Genomic DNA, 23,704 nt, shown 5'->3' with positions numbered 1-23,704 from the left:
AAGACCCTGGAGGATGTGTGGGAAGCAGTTGGGACCCCTCAGTGTCCGGAGCTGGTTGAGCACATGTCCCTTCCCCATCCCGCACCAGCCGGTACCGCAGCTCTTGGCTCCAAGTTGCTTTTGTTCCTCATGGCGTTTGCTCAGCTCTTCTCCCAACCTGCAGCCCCTCTGGTTCCTCTTCCCGGACGGCAGCTCCGGCTCCATGGCTGCCGGCGGCTCCCACAGGAGCTCACGGGGGCTGTGGCCGAGGGGCTCTGCCGGCTGTGGGAGTGCTCCTGCCCCGCACCGGGGGCTGCTCCGCTGCTATTCTTAGCCCAGGCTCCATAGCTGGTGGCTCTGGAGCGATGCTGCTCTGAGCCCGTTTCCTGTTTGCTGCTCTCCCTGCCAGCGCCGCTTCCTACACACTGCACCCGGTGTGGGATGAGCCGTGCGGGATGAGCTGTGTGTGATGGACCGTGCGGGACAAGCCGTGCGGGATGAGCTGGACAGGATGAGATGTGCGGGATGAGATATGCAGGATGAGATGTGCAGGATGAGCCATGTGGGGCCAGCAGCATGGGCCTCTTCATGGGGCGCTGCCGGCAGCACAGCCCCAGCATTGCAGGAGCTCCGGGCACCCACAGCCTATGATCTGCATCACTGCCCTCCCCATACCTCCCCGAGCATCAAAATACCTCAAAGAGGAGCTCCCTCCCCATGGCTGTGTGGGCAGCTGGGTTCTGCTGTGCTGGGACAAGGCTGTGACTCTGCACCAGCCACAAAGGGTCTCCTGACCAAGCGAGTTGGCCCTGATGGGATGGGTTCAGCTGCAGTGCCGAACTCAGAGCCTGAAGCTCCTTGTGGCCAAGTGCCTGCCTGGGAGCATCCCAACAAACAGGATGTGCCAGGAGCATGGGTGCTCCTGTGCCGCTCTGCTGCTGTCCTGGAACGTTTCATTAAGAATCCCTGAGTGTGCAGCAATGAATTAAACCCTGGCGGTGAACAACCGCTGTCTGGCAGGCAGAGGAGGACACTGCTGGCAGTGGCTGCTCCTCGCAGGGTGGCCAGCGCTAGGTCTGAACCATCAGTGGCCCCAGCAGAGGTGTCCGGAGCTGCTGCATGCCCCAGTGCTCCTCATGCAGCTTCCCCAGGCTCTGGGAGCCAGAAGGGCCTCTTGGTGAGGGATAGCAGGGGTGGTTCTGGCAGGACAGGGGTCTGGGGGCTGTGCATTGAACAGGGCCGGCTGCGGGATGCTCCTCTTGTTCAGACACGTTTAATTGTGCTCCAGCCCTGGGGTTCCCTGTTCCTGCACTGGTCCTGCTGCTCGCAGGCCTGATGCCTGTGAAGATGGGGTGCTTGCTGCTCCCCACGGATGGTGTGGGGCAGCTCCACCGGTGGAGCAAGGAAGGTCTCATACCCTTCGGGCAGAGAGGTGCCCGTTGTCAGCCAACCGGTCCCGGTGCTGCTGGGGCCTGGCCGAGCAGCAGAGGCTGCTCCCGCCCGGAGCCACCGAGTCCCAGCTCCCTCCCTGCCCTCGGCTGCTAACGGGAGCTGCCGGCCCGTGGTGCGGGGCCGGTGGTGCGGACCCTGCTGCCGGCAGCGGGGCACAGCGGCCCCAAGTCCCCGTGTCCCCGGGCTGCAGGTCCCTCCGCCCCCAGCCCGTCCCCGGCGCCGTGAGCCGCCCGCACTCCCCAGAGGAGGTTCCCCAGCCCCCGGGGGGTGGCCGCTCGCCCGCACCAACATGGAGATGCTCTTCCAGGCGCTATAAAGGGCTCCGGCTCCGGCACCTGCCGCTCGGTCTCCGCCGCGCTGCGCTCCCGCTCCGCACCCAGCGCAGGGGCTGGGGGCCGCGCTCCCCGTCCCGTCTCGCTGACCCGCTGGCTTGTCCCGCAGCAGGGCCGCTGGAGGGGATGGAATATTCCTATGATGAGGACCTGGACGAGCTCTGTCCGGTCTGCGGGGACAAGGTCTCCGGGTACCACTACGGGCTGCTCACCTGCGAGAGCTGCAAGGTAGGAACCAGCCGGGGCGTGCGGGGACCGGGGCTTGCGGGAGCCGGGGCGTGCGGGGAGCGGCTCCGTGCGGGGACCGCTGCTCGGGTGAGAGCGGGCTGGGGCCGTGCAGAGAGCAGGGAGGGGGCTCTGCAGGGGCCGGGGCAGCGGGGCCGGCCTCGGGCCGCTCCGCGCCCGCTTTCGTTAGCGGCGGATTCGCGCTTGGCAGCGGGACGGGAGCGCGGCCGCGACGGGAGCCCCGACAGGGGCGGGGGGCGGTGGGAGCCTCCGTCGGAAGCGGGGCTGCGGGGTGTCGGTGCCGGGCTACCGGTACCGGTGTCCGCCGCATCGCCTCCGCCCGTCGCCGCAGGGCTTCTTCAAGCGGACGGTGCAGAACAACAAGCACTACACCTGCACCGAGAACCAGAGCTGCAAGATCGACAAGACCCAGCGCAAGCGCTGCCCCTACTGCCGCTTCCAGAAGTGCCTCACCGTGGGGATGCGCCTGGAAGGTAGGGGCACACCGGGGCTCACTGGGACACACCGGGAAAGGGGGATGCGGGGCCGGTGGCGCTGCGCGGTTCCCCGGTGGCGGTCGCACTGTCCCCGGCCGCCGCCGCCTGCCCCGGCGCGTCCCCGGGCCGGTGATTCCCGAGGCCGCTTCAATTCCGTTTCCCCCTCCCAAGTTAACGAAAAATTCGTTTTTTCGCGTCGCCTCCTGCTTTTCCTTGGTTTGTTTTGTTTTTTCCCCCTGGGGTTTCGGCTGCTGCGGCTGCAACTTTCCAGGATTTTCTTTGCTGGCAGAACGGCCGGGAAATAGCGTAGAGAATGATTGTGTTCCTTAAGCGTAGGAATTAGGGTTAATTTCAGAAGCCGAGACTTAAGGAAAACGTTAAAAATAATGGGGCTCGCAATAGAACTGCTGCAGACCCACCACGAATCACATTTCTCTTCTGGGTGACATTTAGTGTAACAGATTTCTCGCCTTGGCTCTCGGGGAGTGCAGTCCACAGCCCCCATGGCCACCACCCCGCTCACGGCAGAAAAGTCGATCCCGATTGAGACATCAGAGTCAGGCCCAAATATCCCCGAGTCGTGTGCTGTGCTTTCTGCAGCGCTTAGCATGGGCTAAACAAATACTCGTGGGGGTCAGATCACTGGCAATAGACTGCAAGAGAAAAAACAGACCCAGAACGGAGCCCCCAGCCCAGAGCCAGCCCAGAGCCTGCCTCTCAGCCCCTGAAATCGTTTTGGTTTCGTAGCGGATGGAAGCGCTCGGATGCACCGGCCGGGCCGAGCCCCTCCCGTGGCCGGGCTCTGTGCAAGCGCTTTGCCCTCCCGGGAGCTCAGGGCAGGGTGCGGGTTAATCGCAAGTACTGGGTGTTCTCGCGTCCAGCAGCGGGAGCGGAGCCTGCGAGCAGAGGCGCAGGAGTAAGACACAACAACACCGAGCTGCGAAATCAGCCCCTGCAAACTCCCGGCGTGGGCCGGCTTCCAGCCCCGGCTCCAAACACATCCCGGTTTCGCTCCTCCCTGGGCTGGAGTTACTGGTGCCCTAAATCAATCCCCGCACGCTCTGGCAGTTCTGACCAGTGCTGTAGGAGAACTTGGGCACTGGGCAGGGGCTGAGGGTTCTGGACAGGCAGGGGCAGTGACTGGGGTAACCGGGGCACAGGCACCGTCTCGGTTTGCTCTTTTTCAGCAGTTTTTGTCTTGCTCACCATGGAGCTCCTTTAATCCCGTGTCCTGGAGGGCAGTGGACAAGGGGTTGGGAAGCTGCTTCTCCCCAAACCAGCCTTTTTGTGTCTGTATTTTCTTGCTGTTTGCTCCGTGGTCGGGTGGATCACACATCGGAGGGTGATATACCTGTGGGACTGATTCTTCTGTGGTAAAAACCAAAGCCCACCTTTCCTTAGTTCCTAGTATTTTTGGGCAGGGAATCTGAGGTGATGTTTTGAAGGTGAACATCCAGCTCCACAGGACAAAAGCAAGCCTGAGAGGATTAATTTTGGAGACAGAGGGATGACACAGGACCCTTCAAGTGCCTGAATGGATGCTGCAGGGAAGCCTGACTGGGGAAAGCAGCATAACCCTGGCCCAAGCCTGACTACAGCTCTGGGCACCCCCAAAGCCCCTTGCCCAAGCAGGGAGAGGTGGATGGAGGCAGAGGGGAGGCAGAGCTCGGCCAGCAGCTCAGGTCAGCCAGGGCTCTGCATGGGGATGAGGGCTGGGCAGGCAGATGGAGCAGGAAGGGGTGACACAGTGTGGTTGGGGGCCCACTCCTGCTGCCTGCACCCCGGGTGTGTGGCCCCGGGGCTGCCTATGGATGGTTTTATTAGCGGTATGTGGGGGGGTGCGGGCGCTTCCTGGGTGGCTTCTCTCAGGACCCCTTGCCCCAGAGATAGGGCACATTGAGTGCTTCCCACAGCTGGCTGGGACACGGCAAACAGCAAGTGGTTCCCGATCCCAAGTGAGGCACAACGGCTGGAAAAGTGGAGCAGAAGGGAATTACGAGGCCTCCTCTCCCTTTGTGCTCTTGCTGGGAGAGGGAAAGAGGAGTGCTGGTGGTTGCCTGTGGGGGATTTGAGACACTGAACTGCAAGTACCCTCACAGACATCACCAGTGGGGTCCCTGCCTGAGCACCCTTCCCAGGGTCACGGGGATCTGGCTTGGGATGGGATCCCTGGGCACTGCTGGGCTTTGCCTCGAGTGGTGGTGGTAACTCATTCTGTTCAGTGGAGATGGGGTCTGCCCTGGCATTGCTGGGTGTGTGTCTGGGGATGCTCAGGCCGTGTGACAGGCTCTGCCCCGGGGCATCCCGGCTGGGGTACACACACATACTGACTGCAGCCACCTCCCTGTACCCCTCAAGTTAGAAACTGCCCCGGGGCAGCTCTGTCACCCCAGGGCAGGCTCTCAGGACCCAGGGGCCCACAGCACCCCTCGGCTCAGAGCATGGCTCTGCCTCCCTTCCCAGCGAGATGCTGTTTGCATGGATAAAGAATGAGGGAGGAAGCTCGGGGCGGCTCCCCTGGGAGCACATTCCTGCTCGCCCTGGAAATGCTGCTGCTCCCGACCATGCTCCAGCCTTTCCAGCCTGCCGGGGGGAGAGGTTGGGAAGTGGCCTGGCTCTCCGGAGTGTGTGTGTGTGTGTGTGGGGCTGTGCTTCCAGCGGCCGCTGGATAAGTAGGGGAAGGAGAGGCAGAGGTAACAGACCAGCCACAAAAGCAAACCCTGCCTGCTGTCAGCAGGGATGTGAACGAGCGCAGGGGTTTTTCCCTTTGATGCTAAGCCCTGGCACGCTCTCCTCCATCCCTCTGCACGCCCATCTAGCTCCCAGCGAGCTGAGGCTCTTCCAAGGGTGGGCTGCCTTGGGAGCGGTGAGGAGGGATGAGCTCGGGCTGCAGAGAAGCACCTGCTCCCTCCCACGCTGACACATTCTTGGGCTTCTTTGGGGTTCAGAGGGAACATCTGCTTTGCTCCAACCGGGAGATGCGATGGGGCTGTCAGAGTGAGTCCAGCAGCGTCACGGCAGAGCTCCTTGGCTGTATCTTGGATGCAGGGCCCTGAGGGGGCTCTGACAAGGAAATCCCAGGGATGGTCCAGAATTAGGGGCCATGAAGATGAAAGTGGGTGTTGAGCCTCCTCATCTGCTCAGGCTTCAGGCTGCCTCCTTAACCCACAAGGGATGCAAACTGCTTTATCCCCCAGCCCATTCTGTAGGTAAAGTCAAATGTCTTTTCCTTTCCTGCAGTTCCTAGAGGCTCTGGGGGTGACACCAGGGCCTGAACCTGCCATGTCATATCCGTGCTGTGCATGGCTGGGCTGGCAGCGGCAAAACCTGCAGTTGGTTTCCTGGGAATGTCTCCCTGGTCCCCCCCAGCCCTTTCTAGACACCAAATCCCCCCCCCCCCCCCCCCCCCCCCCCATCATTTCCTCTATGCTGTGTGGAAGCACTTGTCCCCTTCTGAGCAGGTTCACTGCAGCCTCTGCCCTCTCTCTCCCCCAGCTGTGCGTGCAGATCGGATGCGTGGAGGGAGGAACAAGTTTGGACCCATGTACAAGCGGGACCGTGCCTTAAAGCAGCAGAAGAAAGCTCTGATCCGTGCCAATGGCTTCAAGCTGGAGACTGTGCCTCAGATCATGTCCCCGGTGCAGAACGACTACAGCCTGACCTCCACCATCCACAGCATCCACGCCATGTCCAAGACCTTGCCGCCCAACCCAGCCGCCCTGACACCCATTGACTATGAGCGCAGCCCCTATGGGACACCTTCCCTGGGAATGACCATGCCCAGCCACCCTCCACTCACCAGCTACCACTATCCCTCCTTCCCCAACCGCGCCATCAAGTCGGAGTACCCGGACCACTACACAAACGTGCACGAGTCCATGCCCACATACATGTACCCAGAGACCTACCCCAGCAGCTCCCCTCCTGACATTCCTGACATCATCATGAAGCTGCTGCAGCTGGAGCCTGATGAGGCCCAGGTCAAGGCACGGATACTGTCCTGCCTGCAGCAAGAGCAAGGCAAAGGCCGGCACGAGAAGCTCAGCACCTTCGGCCTCATGTGCAAGATGGCTGATCAGACCCTCTTCTCCATTGTGGAGTGGGCACGGAGCTGCATCTTCTTCAAGGAGCTGGAGGTAGGAGCCCGGGCAGGGGTAGGGATGCTGCACTGGCTGGGAGATGGGAGATGGGTAGGACTGGGGATGAAATGCCATGAGGATGGGATGCTGTGGTGGGCTGCAGATCTCCTGGTGCGTCCCCATCCTGCTCCTGGTTCCCCGCACGGCAGGGCTGGAGGCACCGGAGCCCGGCTCAATGCCGGAGCAATTCCTGCTGTCACCGCGGGGCTAATGATTTGAGATCCATCACGGCGGGGGCAGGTGTGGAAGCAATCGCCGCAGAGTGACTGCGGTGTCAAGCTCAAGATATAATTGAAAAATGTAACGTTGAGGAATTATAGTTGAGACAATTCCGTCCTCTGCCTTTAGGAGGAAAATCGATGCTGTCAGGTGGGCTCCTATTAGCGCCAGGCAGCCGGGGCAGGGCTGGTGGGGCAGGGAACACCACCGAGACCCCTCTGGAGCTGCTTCTGCTGCTGGCAGCCTGCGAGTGTGCCCACTGGGGATGTGGAGCTGACCCCATCCTGCCAGGCCATCCCCTCTAGCAGATCATGTTCCATTCATGTCCTGGGCTACGATCCCAAACTAAGGCAAAAATGGGAGAGAAAATGTTGCCATGTGGCTAAAACCCAGAGAGCCACATCCTGGGAGACCTGGGTACCTTCCTGTGCTTCCAGCATCAGGCTGTGCTACCTGGCTCTGGCCAAAATCACCTTCCTCCTGCAGTGCTATGGGTCTGAGCATGGCAGAGCCTCATGGCTCAAAATAGCCCCCGGCTGCCAAAACAGTGTCAGGAAATGGCATTGTGGGGGTGGGCTGGGCTCGTTTCAATCATATCAGTGTCCACCCTGGATTTTGGGAACAGGGTGGTTGTTGTTTTGCAGGAGATATTGTAAACAGTGTAAATGCAGCTCCCGGTTGCATTGCTGCGTAGCCTTGTAACTCCATTGTCAGCTTGATTGTGCCACCAAAATAGGCTGTTTCCGTGTGAATCCACATCAGTGGGCGCTCCTCTTCCCATGGGGCTCTGGGAAGTGAATGGCACTGCCAGAGGCCTCACCTGGGCAGGACCACTGGCATCCTGCCGGGAGTGGGACATGTCCCCAATATGGCCAGGACACAGGGTGTAGTGCCCAAGGATTGCACATCCCCATCCATCACTGCCATCCTGGGGTCTTGTCCCTTTTGCCTTTATCCGTGCAGTGAGCATGGGGCAGATTCCCAGCATCTCGCAGAGCCAGGGACCACAGGACACTGTCCAGAGGTAGAGGCAGAAAGCATGGCTGTAGCTGGCCTTGGCTCGCTCCCTTGTGCTGGCTCCATAACTCACAGTGTAGCCAGGCAGGTCCAAGCCCAACCAGCACAGTGCTATGGTGCGTGGGCCCCTCTGTGCTGTGTCCCCCTTGGGGATGGTGCCCAGGCTGCTCTCCACCAGCCCGTCACAGTGCATCCTTCCTGGCACAGGGCAGTAGCTTTCCCTTGGGCACATGCAGTGAAGCGCTTGGGATGCAGGAGCCGCTCTGCAGCTCCTGAAACCCTACTGCTGTTGCTGCCTAGCACATAAAAGCAAACAGCTGCTGGGGCGGTAAATGAACTCCTGCTAGTGCAGTTTATGGCTTTGCCCTAAAGCCTGCTAGCATGGAGTAAAATAGTGATCCCAGAGATCGATGGCTGTCATTCAGGCAGTCCCTGCTGGGTGCTCATGGCTCCTGGGAGCAAGGGATGCCTGTCTATCCCCTGGGAACACCTGTGTGAAAGCGATGGTCTCCATCCCCAGCTGGAAAGGACTCTTGTTTGAGGCCAGCACAGGGATCCAGGCTGGAATGGCATTGTGCTGGGACATTAGGGAGCATCATGTGGGGCCGGTGCCAAGCAGGGAGGGGATTCAGGGGGTGATGAGGGGGTCCAGGCAGATGACCACATGCACGGTGTCCCCTGCCTGCCTGAACGTTCCCAGAACCCACATGGGCCTGCTGCAGGGTGGTTCTGTAGACTGCTGGCTTCTCCCATGGGCCTCACACAGGGAGCCTGGAGAGGAGGTGGCAAACCCTCAGGAGCACGGGGACCCATTGGGTCATGGCTGGTTAGGATGAGCCTTTGCTCTCTGCCAGAGAGAGCAGGAGCCGGTCCCCTCTGGAGCTGGCAGTTCTGCTTCCCCCTCCCATGCCCACACTCGCAGCCCATTGAGGGGCAGTGGCAGTGGGTGCTTCACCATCTCCTCCCATCAGGGTGGCCGTGATGGGGGGTATTAGACAGACACCCCCCTCAGCTCCACCGCTGCGCCTGGGGAAGGGGAGGGGGGAGCTGTGCTAATGGCCTCTTGACATCGGCTCACACGCCACGTCCGCCCGCAGGCGCGGGGCAGTCAGATTGAAAACAGATTTAACTTCCCAGATATATCGTTTCATTTAAGGGCCAGTAATTCTGTCAGTCTGCCACTGACAAACGAGGGTCCCCATGCCAATCCGCCGCCGAGACTGATGTCGCGGCGCTCATCTCGTGTCACCAGGCAGAGAATTACGGACTGCACTGGCCTTCGGAGGCAAGACTAATAATGCCGCTCGGCAGAGGGGGATTTGGGGGCCCGCTTGTTTATCGAGGGCCGGGCAGGCAGCCGCGGCGCGAGGCCATGCGGGCGGAGGTGGAAGAGGTCAGCGCTGACGCCCATAAATACGAACTTTAACTGAGTCTAGATGAGATGTGTCAGGACTGGGGGAAGATTTGCAGCATCTCTTCAGGAAGAAAAATATGGGCCAGGGGTGAAATATATTTTGTCGGGTCGTGAGTCTCGGGCAACTTTGTCCTTTCTGATGTAATTTTTTTATGTATGTATGTATGGAGAGAGGCACAGATGTGATACACACACTTGCACGCTCACTTTGTGTCTGGTTGCGGTTTGGTTTAGTTGGTATCTTAGACAGACCGGTTTATATAGGTGTTAGTGCCGCACAGACATATAAATGTCATGCACAAGGGGTGCAGTGACCTTTAGATTGGGATGAGCAGCCAGGAATGTTAAACAAATTGCCATGGTTTCAGCCCGAAGGTTGGGCTGGGCTGGTCCCTGATGCTGGTGGAGGGGCACGGAGAGGCTGTGGGGAGGTGGGCTGATGCTCATGCCCTCCTTGGCCCCTTGTGGCCATGGGGCTGGGGCAAACCACCCTCCCATCCATGGGCAAACACCAGTGTGTGAGGGGGGCAACACACACTGAGGACATCACTGTTCCTGCAGGACGAGGGGTTCCTGGAGCTGGGCTGCTCTCCCTTGATTCTCGTTAGGGATCTCAGAGCCACGACAAAGCCTGTTTGTAGTCAGTTCCTTCTCTGCCTTTAGCATGCGTGGGTCATCTTGACCCCATCTCCTGGCCAACAGCCAAAGTGTTTTTGGCAGATTGAAGATCTCCTTCTGGTCGTGGATGCTGCAGCAATGTTCAGCATCCTGTGCACTGGGGGAAATGTGACAGCTTTCCCTGCCTGACAGTGATCCGGCTGGCACAGCCCTGCGCGTGCTCCCGGATACCCATGCGTTGTTGCAGCCAGTTCCCCAGCAAAAAGCAGTAGCCTGTGTCACAGCAGTGTTCTCTGCTAGCAGGGAGATGAGGTCCTTCTCTAAAGACAGTCTTGATGTTCTTTTGCTTTAAGATGCCCATCACGTTGGTATCTGAGCAGTTGGATGGGGACCTTGATTGACTGTTAACAGCTTGGACTTGTGTGGGGTTTCAATGCAGGTGCCTAGTGGGTAGTCAGCCACCTTTTCACTTCTTGGTAGCCAAGGTGATGGGTCCTGCTTGCATCCAACAATTGCCTGGGCTCAGGTGCCACCATCTGCCCTTGACCAGCTTTGGGATGCTGAGGATCTGGGGTGGCCTGGCCGCATTCTAGGGAGCCCCAACACTCCCAGGGGCTTCCTCTCCTTGCGCCTGTTGCAGCAGGTTTAAAATGACATCCACATGCAGGTCCTGCAGCCTTGCACCCAGGCAGTGATCTGCACATCCTGCCACCCATGCTTCTGCACACCCTGCTCCCATCTGGACCGTGATCCCAGGTCTTTGGTACAGGGAAGTGCATTTTTCTGTGGGTCACAGCAAGGTGCTTTTAGTGGCCAGGTGGCAGGGCAATGCTGTCCCTGCCTGGTGAGGGTTTTGCTGCCACATTTTATGAATGGGTTAAATGCCTGTTTAAAAAATAATAATAATTAAAATCACCTGTTAAAGACAGATTGCACCAGGTCCTTGATAAAGCTCTCCATGGAAAAGCCTTGACAGTAAAGGAGGAAGATTCTTTGCTTAACTTTTAAAGGTGACAGTGCATGCGTGCTGCCTCATTGGGAGGATTGATTGACTCTGAGTGGCTGTCCATAAGCAGCCTCTGCTCCTGGGGGGCCAGGCTGCAGGGGAGATGATCTCCAGTCAGGAGCTGGAGCAGGATACCCACTGCTGCCCCAGCCCAGGGCACGGGGACACTCTGCTTGGTGTTGGGGTGAAGGCAAGGCTGGGTCCCAGCCATGACCCCCCAGTGCCATGGCCACAAGGCTCTGGGGCACTGTGATGTTGCCAGGAAAGGCCACAGGGGAGAGGAACAGCCATGCAGGAGCCCTGCAGGGCAAAGCGTGCTGCTGTTGGGATGCAGGGGCTGAAACCACCTGCAGTTTGGGAGAAGCTGATCAGTAGTTTTTAAAGGAAGAAAAGATTTCAAAATGGTTGAAATGTTCCTTCTGGAAAAGATGATTTTTTAAGCCGTTTTCAAGGCAAAACTTTCAGTCTGTCCCTTCTGGAGCTCATCCCACTCAGGAATGAGGCACAGGAAGGAGCTTCCAAAACAACACTGCAACTCAGCTGGAGCAGAGGAGCTCGGCACCAGCCAGGAGCATGTGTCTGTGCTGGCAGCACACTGCCATGCCGGGGGCCCAGGCCCTGTGAGGGCTGGCTGAGGTTACAGCCATGCACTCACTTTGGGGCAGAGGGCATCCCGAATGCAGGAAGTGTCCATTTTGTTTTGAGGCAGAATGAGCTTTTCCCCAGTTCTTTGTTCAGTGGCTGAACAGAAACCTCATGGCCTGTGCTGCTGGGCCATGCACTGGGCTCCTTCACTGCTTTGGGTGATGTGGCAGCGAGCCCAATCTTGCCAGCCACATTGCACCCACTGCACCTTGCTGCAGGCAGGAGCGGGTGCTGCAGCCCTGGCTGCCGTCGCTGCCTTCTGTATCACATCTCCCTCCCCGTGCTGCTTGTATCTGCCTCTGACCACGCACCACACTTGAGAGACAAATCCCAGTGGCTCATGGGGAGTGCTGGGCTCTGAGACCATAAAGCTCTTTCTCATCTGACTCCTATTCCTTTTGCAATCTCCCAGCACTGGTTTATTGCAGCCTCTTCAGCAAAACGAGGGTATTATCCAGCCCTGTGATACTGCATCTGTCTTCCTTCTATTAAAGGCAGCAAGCACAATGGCACTGCAGAGCTCTTCTGCTGGTGCTGAATTTGCTCTGCAGGGAAGTGTTACTGACAACCCCTACACCAGTCTTGTAGAAGAGGGGGGTTCCAAGCAGAGGTGGGGTTCAGCTCTTCGCAGAAAGGAGTTGGGGTCCTGCAAAGAGCATTGCTGAAGCTGGAGGGGTGGTAGGGAAGGCAGCTGAAGGGCTTTCCTCCTGCCTGCTCCCCAGGCTGGGGATGGCAGTGTGTGTCATGTTCCATCCTGGGTTGATCTTCTTACCACAGGAAATGCAGGTATTTCTTTGAAAGCATAGCTGTGTACGTGTATACCTGTGCCTGCACGTACACACCAGCACACATGCAGATGTGAACATGATCACACAGGCGGTTGTGTGGGCAGGGGTTGACCTGGCAGCTGTAGGGCACAGCAATGCTCCATGGCCAGAGGCTCCCCCGTGCTGCTGCACTGAGGCCACTCTGTGCCCTCTTGTCCCAAACCTTCCATCCTGGGCAGGGAGGTGAGGATGGGTGCTGGTCTCTTTCATCTTAAAGTATCCAGAGGGGCTTCCCAGACACACAGGGACTTTGTGCAGCAGCCCAGGGATGTGGCCAGCACTCATTCTGTTAAAAGAGTTGTGCGTGGTTCAGGGAGGTTGTGCCTGATAAGGGAATACAAGTGCTGATAACAGCCAGCAAGTGCCACCAAAACACACTGAGCTGCTTCAGAGCCCATCTCCTCTCCAGTCCAGGGTGCAGCTCCCAATGGACATCTGCTGGGTGCTGTGTGAGCACAGTGTGAGGCATGCCTGGGGTGTGAGCCTAAAGGTGTAACCTGGCTGTAGGGTGCTGGTGGTTGTGTTCCTCACTAACCGGTGCTCTGGGCATTAGTCTTGCTGTTCTCTCCTCCCACCCACTATGGAGGGGGGCTGGAGGTGATGCAGGGGATACCGGCAGTGAGATGAAGTAATGTTTCATTAATCAGATGCAGCATCTCTTTGCTAGGAGCTTGTTCACAGTCAGACTGCGATTTTGATGTACAAATGTGATGCCCCCTGCACTGTCTATGATGAGCTGGCAAGCAAATGCATGCACAAAGCAAACCTGGGGCTTGACAAGTCTCCATAGGTCAGATCACCTGGGGGCCTTAGGAGGAGGTTTGTCACCTCTCCAAGACATCATGTTGATGCTGTATCCATGCCAAGGCATTCCTCATCCTGGCAACAGAACACCTCATCCCCTCTGCTTCATGTTACTCTCTGATGACTGAACTTGCTGCTCTGCTCCTGGGCACTTGAAAATAAGTTGTCTTTTCACACTGATGCCAGTCTGCTGAAAAACCCCTTTCTGCTGTCCTCATGGTGAGACTCAGATGGGTGCAAGTCATGCCCAGGTCCAGCGCTAACATGGCAACATCCCATAGTGGCTGATGGTGTGAGTTTGAGCCATTGCTGCTGCAGAGCTGGTCAGAGGGAGCTGACCCTTGAATGCAGAGCTGGGGAGCCGGGGGGGGTGTAGGGACAGGCTGGCCACAAGGAACAGGCTTATACAGACACAGCCCCTGCTGCCGCCGTTGCCGTGCCCGGTGCGATGGTGTCAGTGGTGCTGCTCTGGATGTGTTTCAGGTTGGTGACCAGATGAAGCTGCTGCAGAACTGCTGGAGTGAGCTGCTCGTGTTCGACCACGTCTTCCGGCAGCTGCAGCACGGCAAGGAGCACAGCCTGCTGCTGGTCACCGGGCAGGAGGTGAGCGGTGGCTGGTAGAGACGGCAGAGGCTGCTGCAGTGGGGATGGCAGGGGATGAGTGGTGGGGCTGGATGGGGGTGCAGGCTGACTTTTGTCTTACTTCTGGCCAAGTCTGGCCAACCTGGCACAGGATGGACCCCATCCCATCATATCACATCATATCCCATCCCATTCCATCCCATTCTGTCCCATCCTGCCATGCAGCTCCTGGTTCTGGAGAACACTGTTTCTCATGGACAGATAACACTGACACCCAGACTTGCAGAGGCAGGATGCTGGAAGGGGCTCCTTCCCTCCCTGGGGCAGTTTTTGGAGTTGTGGGTGCCTGCGATGCCAGCAACGTGCAAAGGGTCCCTATGTTTTAAGCAGTGCTGGAGAAACGGGGTTCCTGTTGTGCCCATCAGCTTCATGCCTCTCATAGGATGGTGCTCAGCTCTTGCCATCCATGGGGTCCCCTGCGGTGTGTTTTGGGGGGGCTGGTGACCATGTCTCACCATCCCTGTCCCTGCAGGTGGATGTGTCGACCATCGCAGCCCAGGCTGGCTCTGTCCTGAACACACTGATGCTGCGGACACAGGACCTCATCCTGCACTTGCACTCGCTCCAAGTGGACCGGCAGGAGTACGTCTGCCTCAAGTTCCTCATCCTCTTCAGCCTCGGTGAGTGCTGCTGCAGGAGCACCGGGGTAAGGGGTGGCTGCACTCAGAGGCCATGGCCATGCTGCTGAGGGGGTTTTGAGGGGTGGGAGTGAAGCCAGAGGGAGCACACACAGCCCAGGGTCTGCAGGGGTGGGCAATGAAGGGGCTTTTAATGAGGAGGCAGGAGCAAGGGCTGGGACCTGCCAGCTCCCTCACCTCACTGCAGGGTCCAAAACATCCCTGCTGCTGCTCTGCCTCCATCCATGGGGGATGTTGCTGCCCCGTTGGCTGAACAGAGCCTGTTTTGGTCACTCGCCCATCGCAGCGGCAGGGCAGGGAAACAACCGGCTGATAGGGCTGCAGCAAACAGGTGTGTTGACAGAGGCAGCAGCCCTATCTCCTGCCATTTGCGTCACCCGGCCCGTGCTGCTGCCCTGGGCAGTTGCTGCCTGCACTCCAGATTAGGCTCATCCTGGAGCCTGTGGTCAGGCTGAGGCGGCAGGTTCACAAGGTGCCGCCTCACTTAGACAAAACACACAGGAACTGCTGCTCCTTCAACATCCCTAGGGATGCACAGCGGCTCTGCCCCGCTCCCAACCTGCACTTCCCATGCACCATAGTCAGGGATGCAGCTCCTTGCCCTGCAGACATCACCCCAAGGCAGGCATGCCCATCAGCATCCCACCGCAGCAATCTCAGCCCTCGGTGAGGCTGTGGGTGGTGCTGAGCACCACGGGGACCCCAGGGTGCTGGCTGCCTTCGTTACTGGTGTTGACACATTCCCCTCAGCCCCATGCTGGTGAGAGGTCTGACCTCCCCACACAAGGACGATGATGTGGCCTCCGAGGAGCTCATCTGGCTGCCATGCTCCTGGCTCACACTTCTGCCACTGCAGCTACTTCACTTCCTGTACTTGCTGCTAATTGAATGCACCTGGACAGGGCAGGCATTTCCCTAGGGAAACTTGTACTTGGGTCCCTGCAGCAGCTGGATGTTCGTGCTGATCTGGGTCCATAAGCCCAGCTTGGGGTAACCCTGTTTCCGTCCTCATCTCAACCCATTCCCAACCCTCTCCCGGTACCTCAGTCTGTGCTTGCACTTCTGTATCTCTGGGGTCCCATCTTGGGGATGGGGAGGGCTTTTGCCAGTGCCTGTGTGTTTCATTGCCAAGTGCAGCAGGCCATGAGCTGCACTCTGTGCTGAATGGACACTGCTGTGTGTTTTGGTAGTTTGTAGAGGTAGAGGGAGAGTTTGCACCACTGTGTATCAGCATTGCTGAGGAGCCAGCCTGCTCCAGGAGCAGCACCGCCACTGGGTTAATGGGTTAGGGAGCAGTGGGAATGGGAATCCACTCCCCCATCCCTGGGGCCCTGTCAGGTCTGGATGATCCTTTAGTTTGACTTGGTTTTGCTGCGGACATGGAGCTGTGCTGCCTCCTTCCTGCACCTGCAGCATCTCCTCCTGCAGCTTTCTCTTCCCCTAGAGCTGTTTTGAAATCCAGAGACATTAGGTACAATAATTTGCTGTTCAAACAGTGATAAGGTTGGGCACAAACAGTTCCTAGGCTGGGAAATAAAGGAGCCAGTGGGGCTCAGCACCGTAAGGGCCAGTCCCTTTGCTGCTTGCAAGCACAGCACAGCACAGCAAGCAGAAGCAGCATCCTCCCAGAGCACGGGCTGCCATGCCTGTCGCTTCCCTGGAGCAGTGGCTTTCCGGGGGGGTGGTGGGGGGGAGTGGAACCAAAGAGCTGTATTTCCCATACATCATTTTGCCCCAAATCCAACTTTTTCTCTCCATATTGCAGAGCTCACTTGGAGTAATTTGCCCTTCGCAGGCTCAGCTGTAGAGGATGGGATTGTGTATTATGTGCAGGATGTAATTGCCTTTAACAAGAGAATTTCCACATTTACCACTCTGCCACAGCACAGTCAAAGCCAAGCCCCACTCACAAGAGCTGCCATTTGAGTTCTAAATAGATTTCTCTCCTGAGCAGGTAAAGAGATTTAATTAAAATTAGGGCTTCTCAAAATAGCAATATTTATGAGGATGGCACAGGTTAGCTTTGTTCTACAGAAGGGCTTAATAGAGCCTTAATGGATTGACCTATCATTCGATTTCATGACTTACATTCATGAAGCAGCTACTCTTGGGGAGGGGAGGAAGAGAGGCTTTTATAGCCCACATTCCCTTAAGCGTTTGCAATTTATCAGCAGCTTCTCCCAAACAAAAGGAGCTGTGAATAGGAAGAACACTTGAGGGCATAGAAATAATCCCAGGCATATCTGTATGTGTGATGGGAGGCTTTGTCACAGGACAGTCTTTGCAACTGCTGCAGTGTCTCTAAATGAAGTGAGTCAATGTTATTTGGACAACATTCTTTATTCCTTGCAGGAATGAAAAGATTATTCAAATATTCAATTAAACAGTGAATAGGGTCTTTCAGAGAACCAGGTGAGTTCATCCAGTAGAACTAGCTATTGTTGAGCCAACTCAGGGGATAGAGTCGACATTTATCAATATAACTTCTTTTTTTTTAATGTCATGCACAATAACCTTATGCAGATAAAGAGATTTCATAACAACAGCTCGGGTAGAAGGGAGACAATAGGAGCAAATGTGCCACAGGACTGAAAGGGAAGGGTGATCTGATAAAGTGCATCTTGGCATGACCTGCAATGCTCTGTGCCCATGCCGTGCAGCATCCAGCCCTCAGGGTAGCCCGGCTGTGGGCATGGCCAGAGCCTCTGTACCCCCAGAGCCCCCCCAGAAGTTCTCAGCTTCACAGGGCTGAAACAGTGTTAGGTGCCATGGCCAACCCTTTGTTCTCAGTCAATGTGGGGAGGCCACAGACACCTCCATCCATGGGTACAGGGGTCTCACCTGCTCCCTCCTGCTCAGGCATCTCCATCACCAACACTGCAGGTTGCCCTCCCAAAAGCTGCTCAGCTCTCTGGGTGCAGCCATGCACAACTCCCTGCTTTTTTTGGGGATGAAAACCAGAAATAAACCCCAAACTCCTTATTGCCTTGGCCAGAACCATGCCCAGATTTCCCTGTTCCCAGCCTGCCAATGCAGACCTCAGTTTTGCATTAGTGGCAGCTGGACATGGGTAGCAGAATTGGATGCCCCATTCCCAAGCACAGATCTGCTGGGCAGCTCCATACAGTGAAACTATTAAATCCATTTGCCCCAAATGAGCTCAGTGCTGGCGTTTGCAGTGAGATCTCCTGTGGGTGGGCACAAGGTGTCATTGCTCTCTGTGGCTGTAGCTGGCTGATGGGTCAATGCTCAGCACTGTTTCCCTACAGCCACTGAAATCTGTGTGCAGGACCAGTTTAACATGTTGTGCAGGTTAAAAATCAGTGCTTCCTTCATGGCCACCCCAGCATTGAGGCAGCATCCATGGAGAGCAGACCCCAGCTCAGGTTGCCCCAGAAGCTTAGAGGACCCCCAACCCACCAACCTGGTTGTCCCTACAGTCACCCACCGCTGTGGAGAGTGGTTATAGACCGGTGGTCCCGGTCTATATGCCATTGGGCTGCCATTGGGCTGCAGTGGCCTCTTGGCTGCCAGACCCTGCCTGCCCCTTGGTGCTGCTGCCTGATGCAGAGTTGGCAGCAAGATCAGGGGGGAGCTGCTGTGACCCTGGCAGAGGATTAGGGTTTCCAGGCTGATGAGCCTGGTTGCCACATCAGAAAGCCCAAGTTTATTGGGGAATTAATTCAGCCACTTCATCGACCTTCAGGAATTAAAGGGGGCTGATGGCAAGAGCTCCCTGTGCGTGGTATAGCTGGTAACATGTTTTGGCTTTGCAGCCTCCTGGGCGGTGAGGGAGGGGGACACCGGCCTTCCTGCTGCCAGGGGCATTGGGCATCCATCTTCAACATCAGGGGAAATGCAGGAAGAAGGGAATGGATGGGGAGCCTATGGCCAGGCAGAGATGGGGCACGGGACCTCTCCTGCACTGTGTTTTTGTGCACGAGGGGTATTGACACAGGAGCGTAGGTTCCTCCTGGTACACCCAGCACCCTGGCTGGGGCAGACACGTGGATTTGGCACCGCTTCACCATCATCCTCCTCCCTTGCAGACGTGAAGTACCTGGAGAACCACATGCTGGCTAAGGATGCTCAGGAGAAGGCCAACGCGGCGCTGCTGGAGTACACCCTATGCCACTATCCCCACGCCACAGACAAGTTCCGCCAGCTGCTGCTGCGGCTCTCTGAGGTCCGGGCGCTGAGCATGCAGGCAGAGGAGTACCTGTACCACAAGCACCTCAGCGGGGAGGTGCCCTGCAACAACCTCCTCATTGAGATGCTGCACGCCAAGAGGACTTGAGTGCAGCTGCCAGCATGGACCCGTCAGAGCCCCGGTGCTGCCAGTGGCATGGCCAGGGCAGGACTCATGCCCGGGGCTGACGGGCTGGTGCAGCCTCTCCACCCTGCCTTCTCAGTGATGCTATTTAACCTGTGCTATTGGAAGAGTCCCAGATGGTTTATTTTAATACACGGCAAGGACAGTTGATGGCTCTGGGGCCGTGGGCTCAGCTGCCGGACTGTGCCATTGGCAGCGCTGCTGCCTGGCTCCTCTGCACACGCGTTGCCTGACCTGTTGCCCACTCAACCCATCTCTGTAGTGCAGTGGAAGGGTAAAGCCTGTTCTGGCTTTTCTCCTATTTATGCTCCTCTCCTGCTGTTCCTCCACCACTGCCATCCCTCCCTTAACCCTGCCCCATGTCTCAGGGCCCCTCGTGCACAGGGCAGGGGAGAGGTGAGGTGAATTTCCCCCCAGGCTGTGGTTTTGCAGTGGTTGGGGTGTCCCCAGGCACTGCCATAGAGGCAGAGGATTTCTGCAGGAGCAAAGCAGAATGCTGAGGCTGGGGCTGGAGATGTCAGCCCCAAGCAGCCATACCAGCACCACAAGGTGCACGTGCTGAGGTCCCTGGTCCTCACTCCCCACAGTGCTGATGCCTGCTCTGCATCTTGCCACTGTCCTGGCCGAGCAGTTTTCTCAGTGCTTGCTGGTGCTGGATGCAGCAGCTGTGGCTTTGCAGCCCATGGCAGCAGCAGAGCCCACATCTCTGGGATGTCACAGCTTTGCTGCAGAGGCTCTAAGAGATTTGGTACTGGGAGCAGGGGACCGTCTTCAGTAGTCTTTGGGCCCATGGCCCTGCTGCTGTGCCCTTGGTGCCAGCACAGTGACCACAGGGCAGGAATGCTTTGCAGGTCACAGTGTCCAGGCAGCAGCAGCACTGTGAACTGAGCTGGTTCCCAAAGCATGAGGATGAAGTAGCTTCGGGGCCGTGTCCCTGAGACAGATCCTGTCCCCTTCCTGTCCACAGATGCTGTCAGAGCAGCCAGGCAGGAGGGAGGTGCAGCATCCAGCAGCACATCCAGGCTGCAAACAGACCGGGGGTGTTCTACACCAGCATGTGTAGCCCCCTCCTGCATTTACGTGCCCCAGTGTATGGGTAAGGAGTCATAACAATTGTCCAGTGCTTTGTACTGGGCCGGGTTAAGCCCCAAGACTCCCCGTGTCCCCAAGTGACAGCAAAAGCTGTGCCAATGCCACAGGCAAAGAGCTATTGGTTCCTCTCCCATCATGGGTCAGGGGCTCACAGACATGACTGGCTGCAGCCCCCTGAGCTGGGACGTGCCAGATCTTGATGCTGCTTGCTGTTGGCCTCAGCCGTGCTCTCCTCCCCTCCCACCCCACTCCAGGCAGACCATCACGGTCCCTTCAACTGGGTTCCTCCTGCGTGGCTGGGATTGGTTCAGGTTTGCTTTCCACAGTGGGTATCTGCTCCTCGTTTCAAGGGGGCTGTCATCCGCAGTGGCTCTGCGCAGAGCCGGTGCCTTGAGGAGCTGCAGACGCTGTGCCAGGAGCTGTGCGGTTTGTGGAAGCTTGTTAGATGCAGAAGAGCATGTTTGTCTCTGCTTTTCAACATGTTTGTGCATTTTCCTCCTGAAGTCTGTGGTTGGGTTTCACCTTCTTCTTTTTGTGAACTTAAAAAGAACTGGAGAAAATGGTTTGGGAGGTAAAAGATGTTTTATTTTCAGAAAATGAAGTGTCCTTAAGTGTCTCTCTCTCTCTGTCTCTCACATCCTTTTCTCCCTCTCATCCCTCCCCTTCCCCACTCCCCACCCTTCCTGTCCAGGCAGGAGGTTAACAACTTCCTTGTCAGGAGCAAACCACTACAATAAATTTTGCAGTTCATTAAAAAAGGCAGATTTGGGGGTTTTTGCTTGTTTTTCTAACCCTCCTTGTCAGTGCCACCCTCCCGTCCTGGCTCCCCAGGGCCAGGCAGGATGTCCTGCCTGGCATCCCTGCAGCAGAGCAGTGCTTGTCTCCAGCACACAGTGGGTGCCCATGGGTCTCTCCTGGGGTGCTCCCTGCCTTCAGAGAGACCAGAACCCTACTGCTGCTGTGATGTGATTCAAGGCATTGGTGACTCAAGATCTGGTTCAAAGTGTTACTGGAATTGCCATAGCGACTCTGAGTGTGTTTTGCAAGTGAGCTCATGAACAAGAATATGTATGGGCAGTTAGTTTAGGTTTAGGATTTGCCATATAGCTCTTGGTGATCACTGTGGCTGAGAGCCCCCAGTGTGCCATGTGCTGTGGCACGGAGCAAACCCACAGCTAAGCACAGCAATAGCTCTGATGACCTGCCTGTAAGATTGCAAGTGCTGGGAAGTGTCCCTCACCCTGGTTCTCCCCCACCCCAGAGGCTGGAGATTCTTCTTGGATGGCTCTGATAACCACAGTGATGGTCTGCACTCACATCTCACTCTCCTGAGCAGCACAGGGCTGCTGGAGGGCTACAGCTCCCAACAGCACATGAACACACATGAGCCAGCACACGCCGTGCTGAGACCAGGGAATGCAGTGCAATGCAGGAGACAGTATGTGGGAGCATGCAGTGCCCTGTTCCCCTGCCCTGCATTCAGCTGTGTAAAGGCACTGCTGGACACCATCCCATTCCCATGGATACACTGCAACAAGGAGAGAAAGTTGCCTTTAAAATCAGCATTTACTGTCATCATAATCAACAAAACCCCCAACATGTTTTATGTGCTCTAAACACTAGTCAGATGCTAAGAACAGAGGGAGAGAAAACGTAACCCCAGCTAGAGAGGAGCCATACCAGCTAGGTGCGAGTCCCAGGAAGAAGAGGGAGAGGATTTTTGTCCTAAACAGCAGAAGATGCTATAGAAGCCAGTTTGGAAAAGGCTTGAAGCCAGCTGCTGTCTTCCTTAGTGCATGTGCTTCCTACATAGCCTGTCCACAACCCTTCCCCAGCAGAGCAGTGTGATGGGCTGGCAGCAGGGCCAGAGAAGGCAACGGTCATCACTGGCATGGAAGCATGGGCATGGCTGCCACGGGCATCCTTGAGCAGTAGATAAAGCCCCATGAGACCCCAACTGCCCCAGTTCTGCGCTGGTTTTGTCCACACATGCTGCTAGGAAGAAGTGCAGGGCTAACAGCTCTGCCTGGGCTGGGCCAGCCCTCCGCATGGAAGCCATATCCTCTGACCTGCCGTCTTCCTGGCTGCTGGAAGAGCCTCGGTGTGCTGGGCCCATCACTTAGAAACTTCTCAGAAACCTAAAGCAAAAGAGAGATAGTCTCAGCTGTGTTGGCAGGGAGGGGAGGGCAGGGGTCCTTCCCTTTCCCAAAGGACTCCTGTGGAAAAGCACAGCCCAAACCTGCCATGGAACGGAGTGGTGGGTGCAGGTAGCCACAGGTCTGGCACTGGTGGCTCTGCCATTCCATGAACCCCTGTGCCCATTTAGGGGCCTCTGAAATATAGTCCTTACATCAGGGAGCCAAAACAGCCTCTGTGCATGCGGATGTGGCTGTAAGGAGAAACCTCTCCTTCCCCTGCTCAGTCTGAGAATGCTGGAGAATGAGGTTTAAATGGGATTTAATGAAAATACCAGTGCTATCATGGCAGAGAGCACTGATGCCCTCCTTCTACCAGGCATAACATACCTTCTGCCCGTTGGGAAGGACCATGGCATGGATGGCAGCAGCCATCCCACTGCAGCACAGCCTGGTGGGGTCGGCATGGGGGGGTCTGCATTTCTCCAAGTGCTCACAACACTCAGGTGCTTTGCTGGCTTTGAATCCCAAACACTCATAATTTCCCTATTATTTAAACCCAATCTTTTTTAATCTGGTATGGCAAGAGTTGCAGAATTACTCGATATTGATCAGAGAAAGAGTGGGCCATGGAGACAAGATCCATGTTGCTATGTGTGGCTTAGCAACATATAAATGTATTCAAACAGAATAATGAAATTATCGTGGGGAAACAAAGCAGCCATCACTTGAAGAGATGGAGGATGTGGAGGCCTCTTGGAGCTCTTGTTTGCCAAGACAAGGAAGACAGTACTTATTGTTTGTGCAAATATGTGAACCCCCCTGGCCATCCCCTGCTTACATAAAGGGTGTAATGAATCTGGGCAGTGGCTAGCTGCAGTGTGCAGCTTTGTACAGCTGGGCTGGAGCTCATTACTGCTGAAACGTGTGGCCTCTCTGAGTGAATTGAGTCCTTGCGGGGGGAGCCCTAACATTGGGGGTGGGGAGGTGGGGAGGGAGCCTGTGCCTGCCTCCCAGCCACAGCCGCCCTGCCAAACTCCTTGTTTCTGTGGGTCTGAAACCAGCCCTGTATTTACCTGGATTTTATTTGCCTTCACCCTCACATGTGCTAACGCATCACTGGGAGCTCACCCACCTCCCTCCAGGGAATCACCACTGCCTCTTGCACTTGGAGCCAGCACGATGCCCATGGCTCACAAGAGCATGGCTGAGGTGGATCCCATCCCAGATCCAGCACAGCTTTGCTGGGAGACTATGAACAAGTCATCTAAGCCCTGAACCTCCCACCAGTGGCCAGGGTCCAGCACTCCCACTGCCCACCAGTTCTCCCTGCTGGACCATAGGGCAGGGCTCCTGCTGGGTCTTTGCATGAGCTCCTGCTGCTGGTACATCACAATACTCATTAAAGCTGGCTGGAAATTTTCAGATAAAGATACTGGGGGCAAAATAGGTCTCTTTTTATGACATTATTTGGGAGAGAACGAATAGGAGAAGAGAAGCGGTGTCTGTGTTGCAATGATTTGTCTCTTGTTCACCATCAAGCACACAGGTTTATGGTTTGCCTCCCTTGGCAGCTGTTATCCCCAAGAGCTACACAGCACTTGGCTCTGTTGAACAAGCTGTGAAGATGGGAGCCTGTGTAACGCTGAGCTGCCCTGGGGTCTTCCAGGCATTACTACAGCTGGGTATT

General features: G+C 56.8%; 1 protein-coding gene across 1 annotated transcript; it reads left to right on the top strand.

Moving 5' to 3' along the window:
• The first annotated feature begins 1,790 nt into the window (after positions 1–1,790).
• NR5A1 (nuclear receptor subfamily 5 group A member 1) lies at positions 1,791–19,415 on the top strand. The gene is made up of 6 exons (XM_034067688.1): positions 1,791–1,991; positions 2,341–2,482; positions 5,981–6,621; positions 13,658–13,777; positions 14,289–14,436; positions 18,504–19,415. The coding sequence occupies exons 1-6, from the start codon at positions 1,890–1,892 to the stop codon at positions 18,749–18,751; spliced, it is 1,401 nt and encodes a 466-aa protein (XP_033923579.1). The 5' UTR covers positions 1,791–1,889; the 3' UTR covers positions 18,752–19,415.
• The last annotated feature ends 4,289 nt before the right edge of the window (positions 19,416–23,704 follow it).

Source organism: Melopsittacus undulatus, chromosome 11, assembly GCF_012275295.1.
Source record: "Melopsittacus undulatus isolate bMelUnd1 chromosome 11, bMelUnd1.mat.Z, whole genome shotgun sequence".
Lineage (NCBI taxonomy): Eukaryota > Metazoa > Chordata > Aves > Psittaciformes > Psittaculidae > Melopsittacus > Melopsittacus undulatus.
This window is presented reverse-complemented; position numbering and strand designations above follow the sequence as displayed.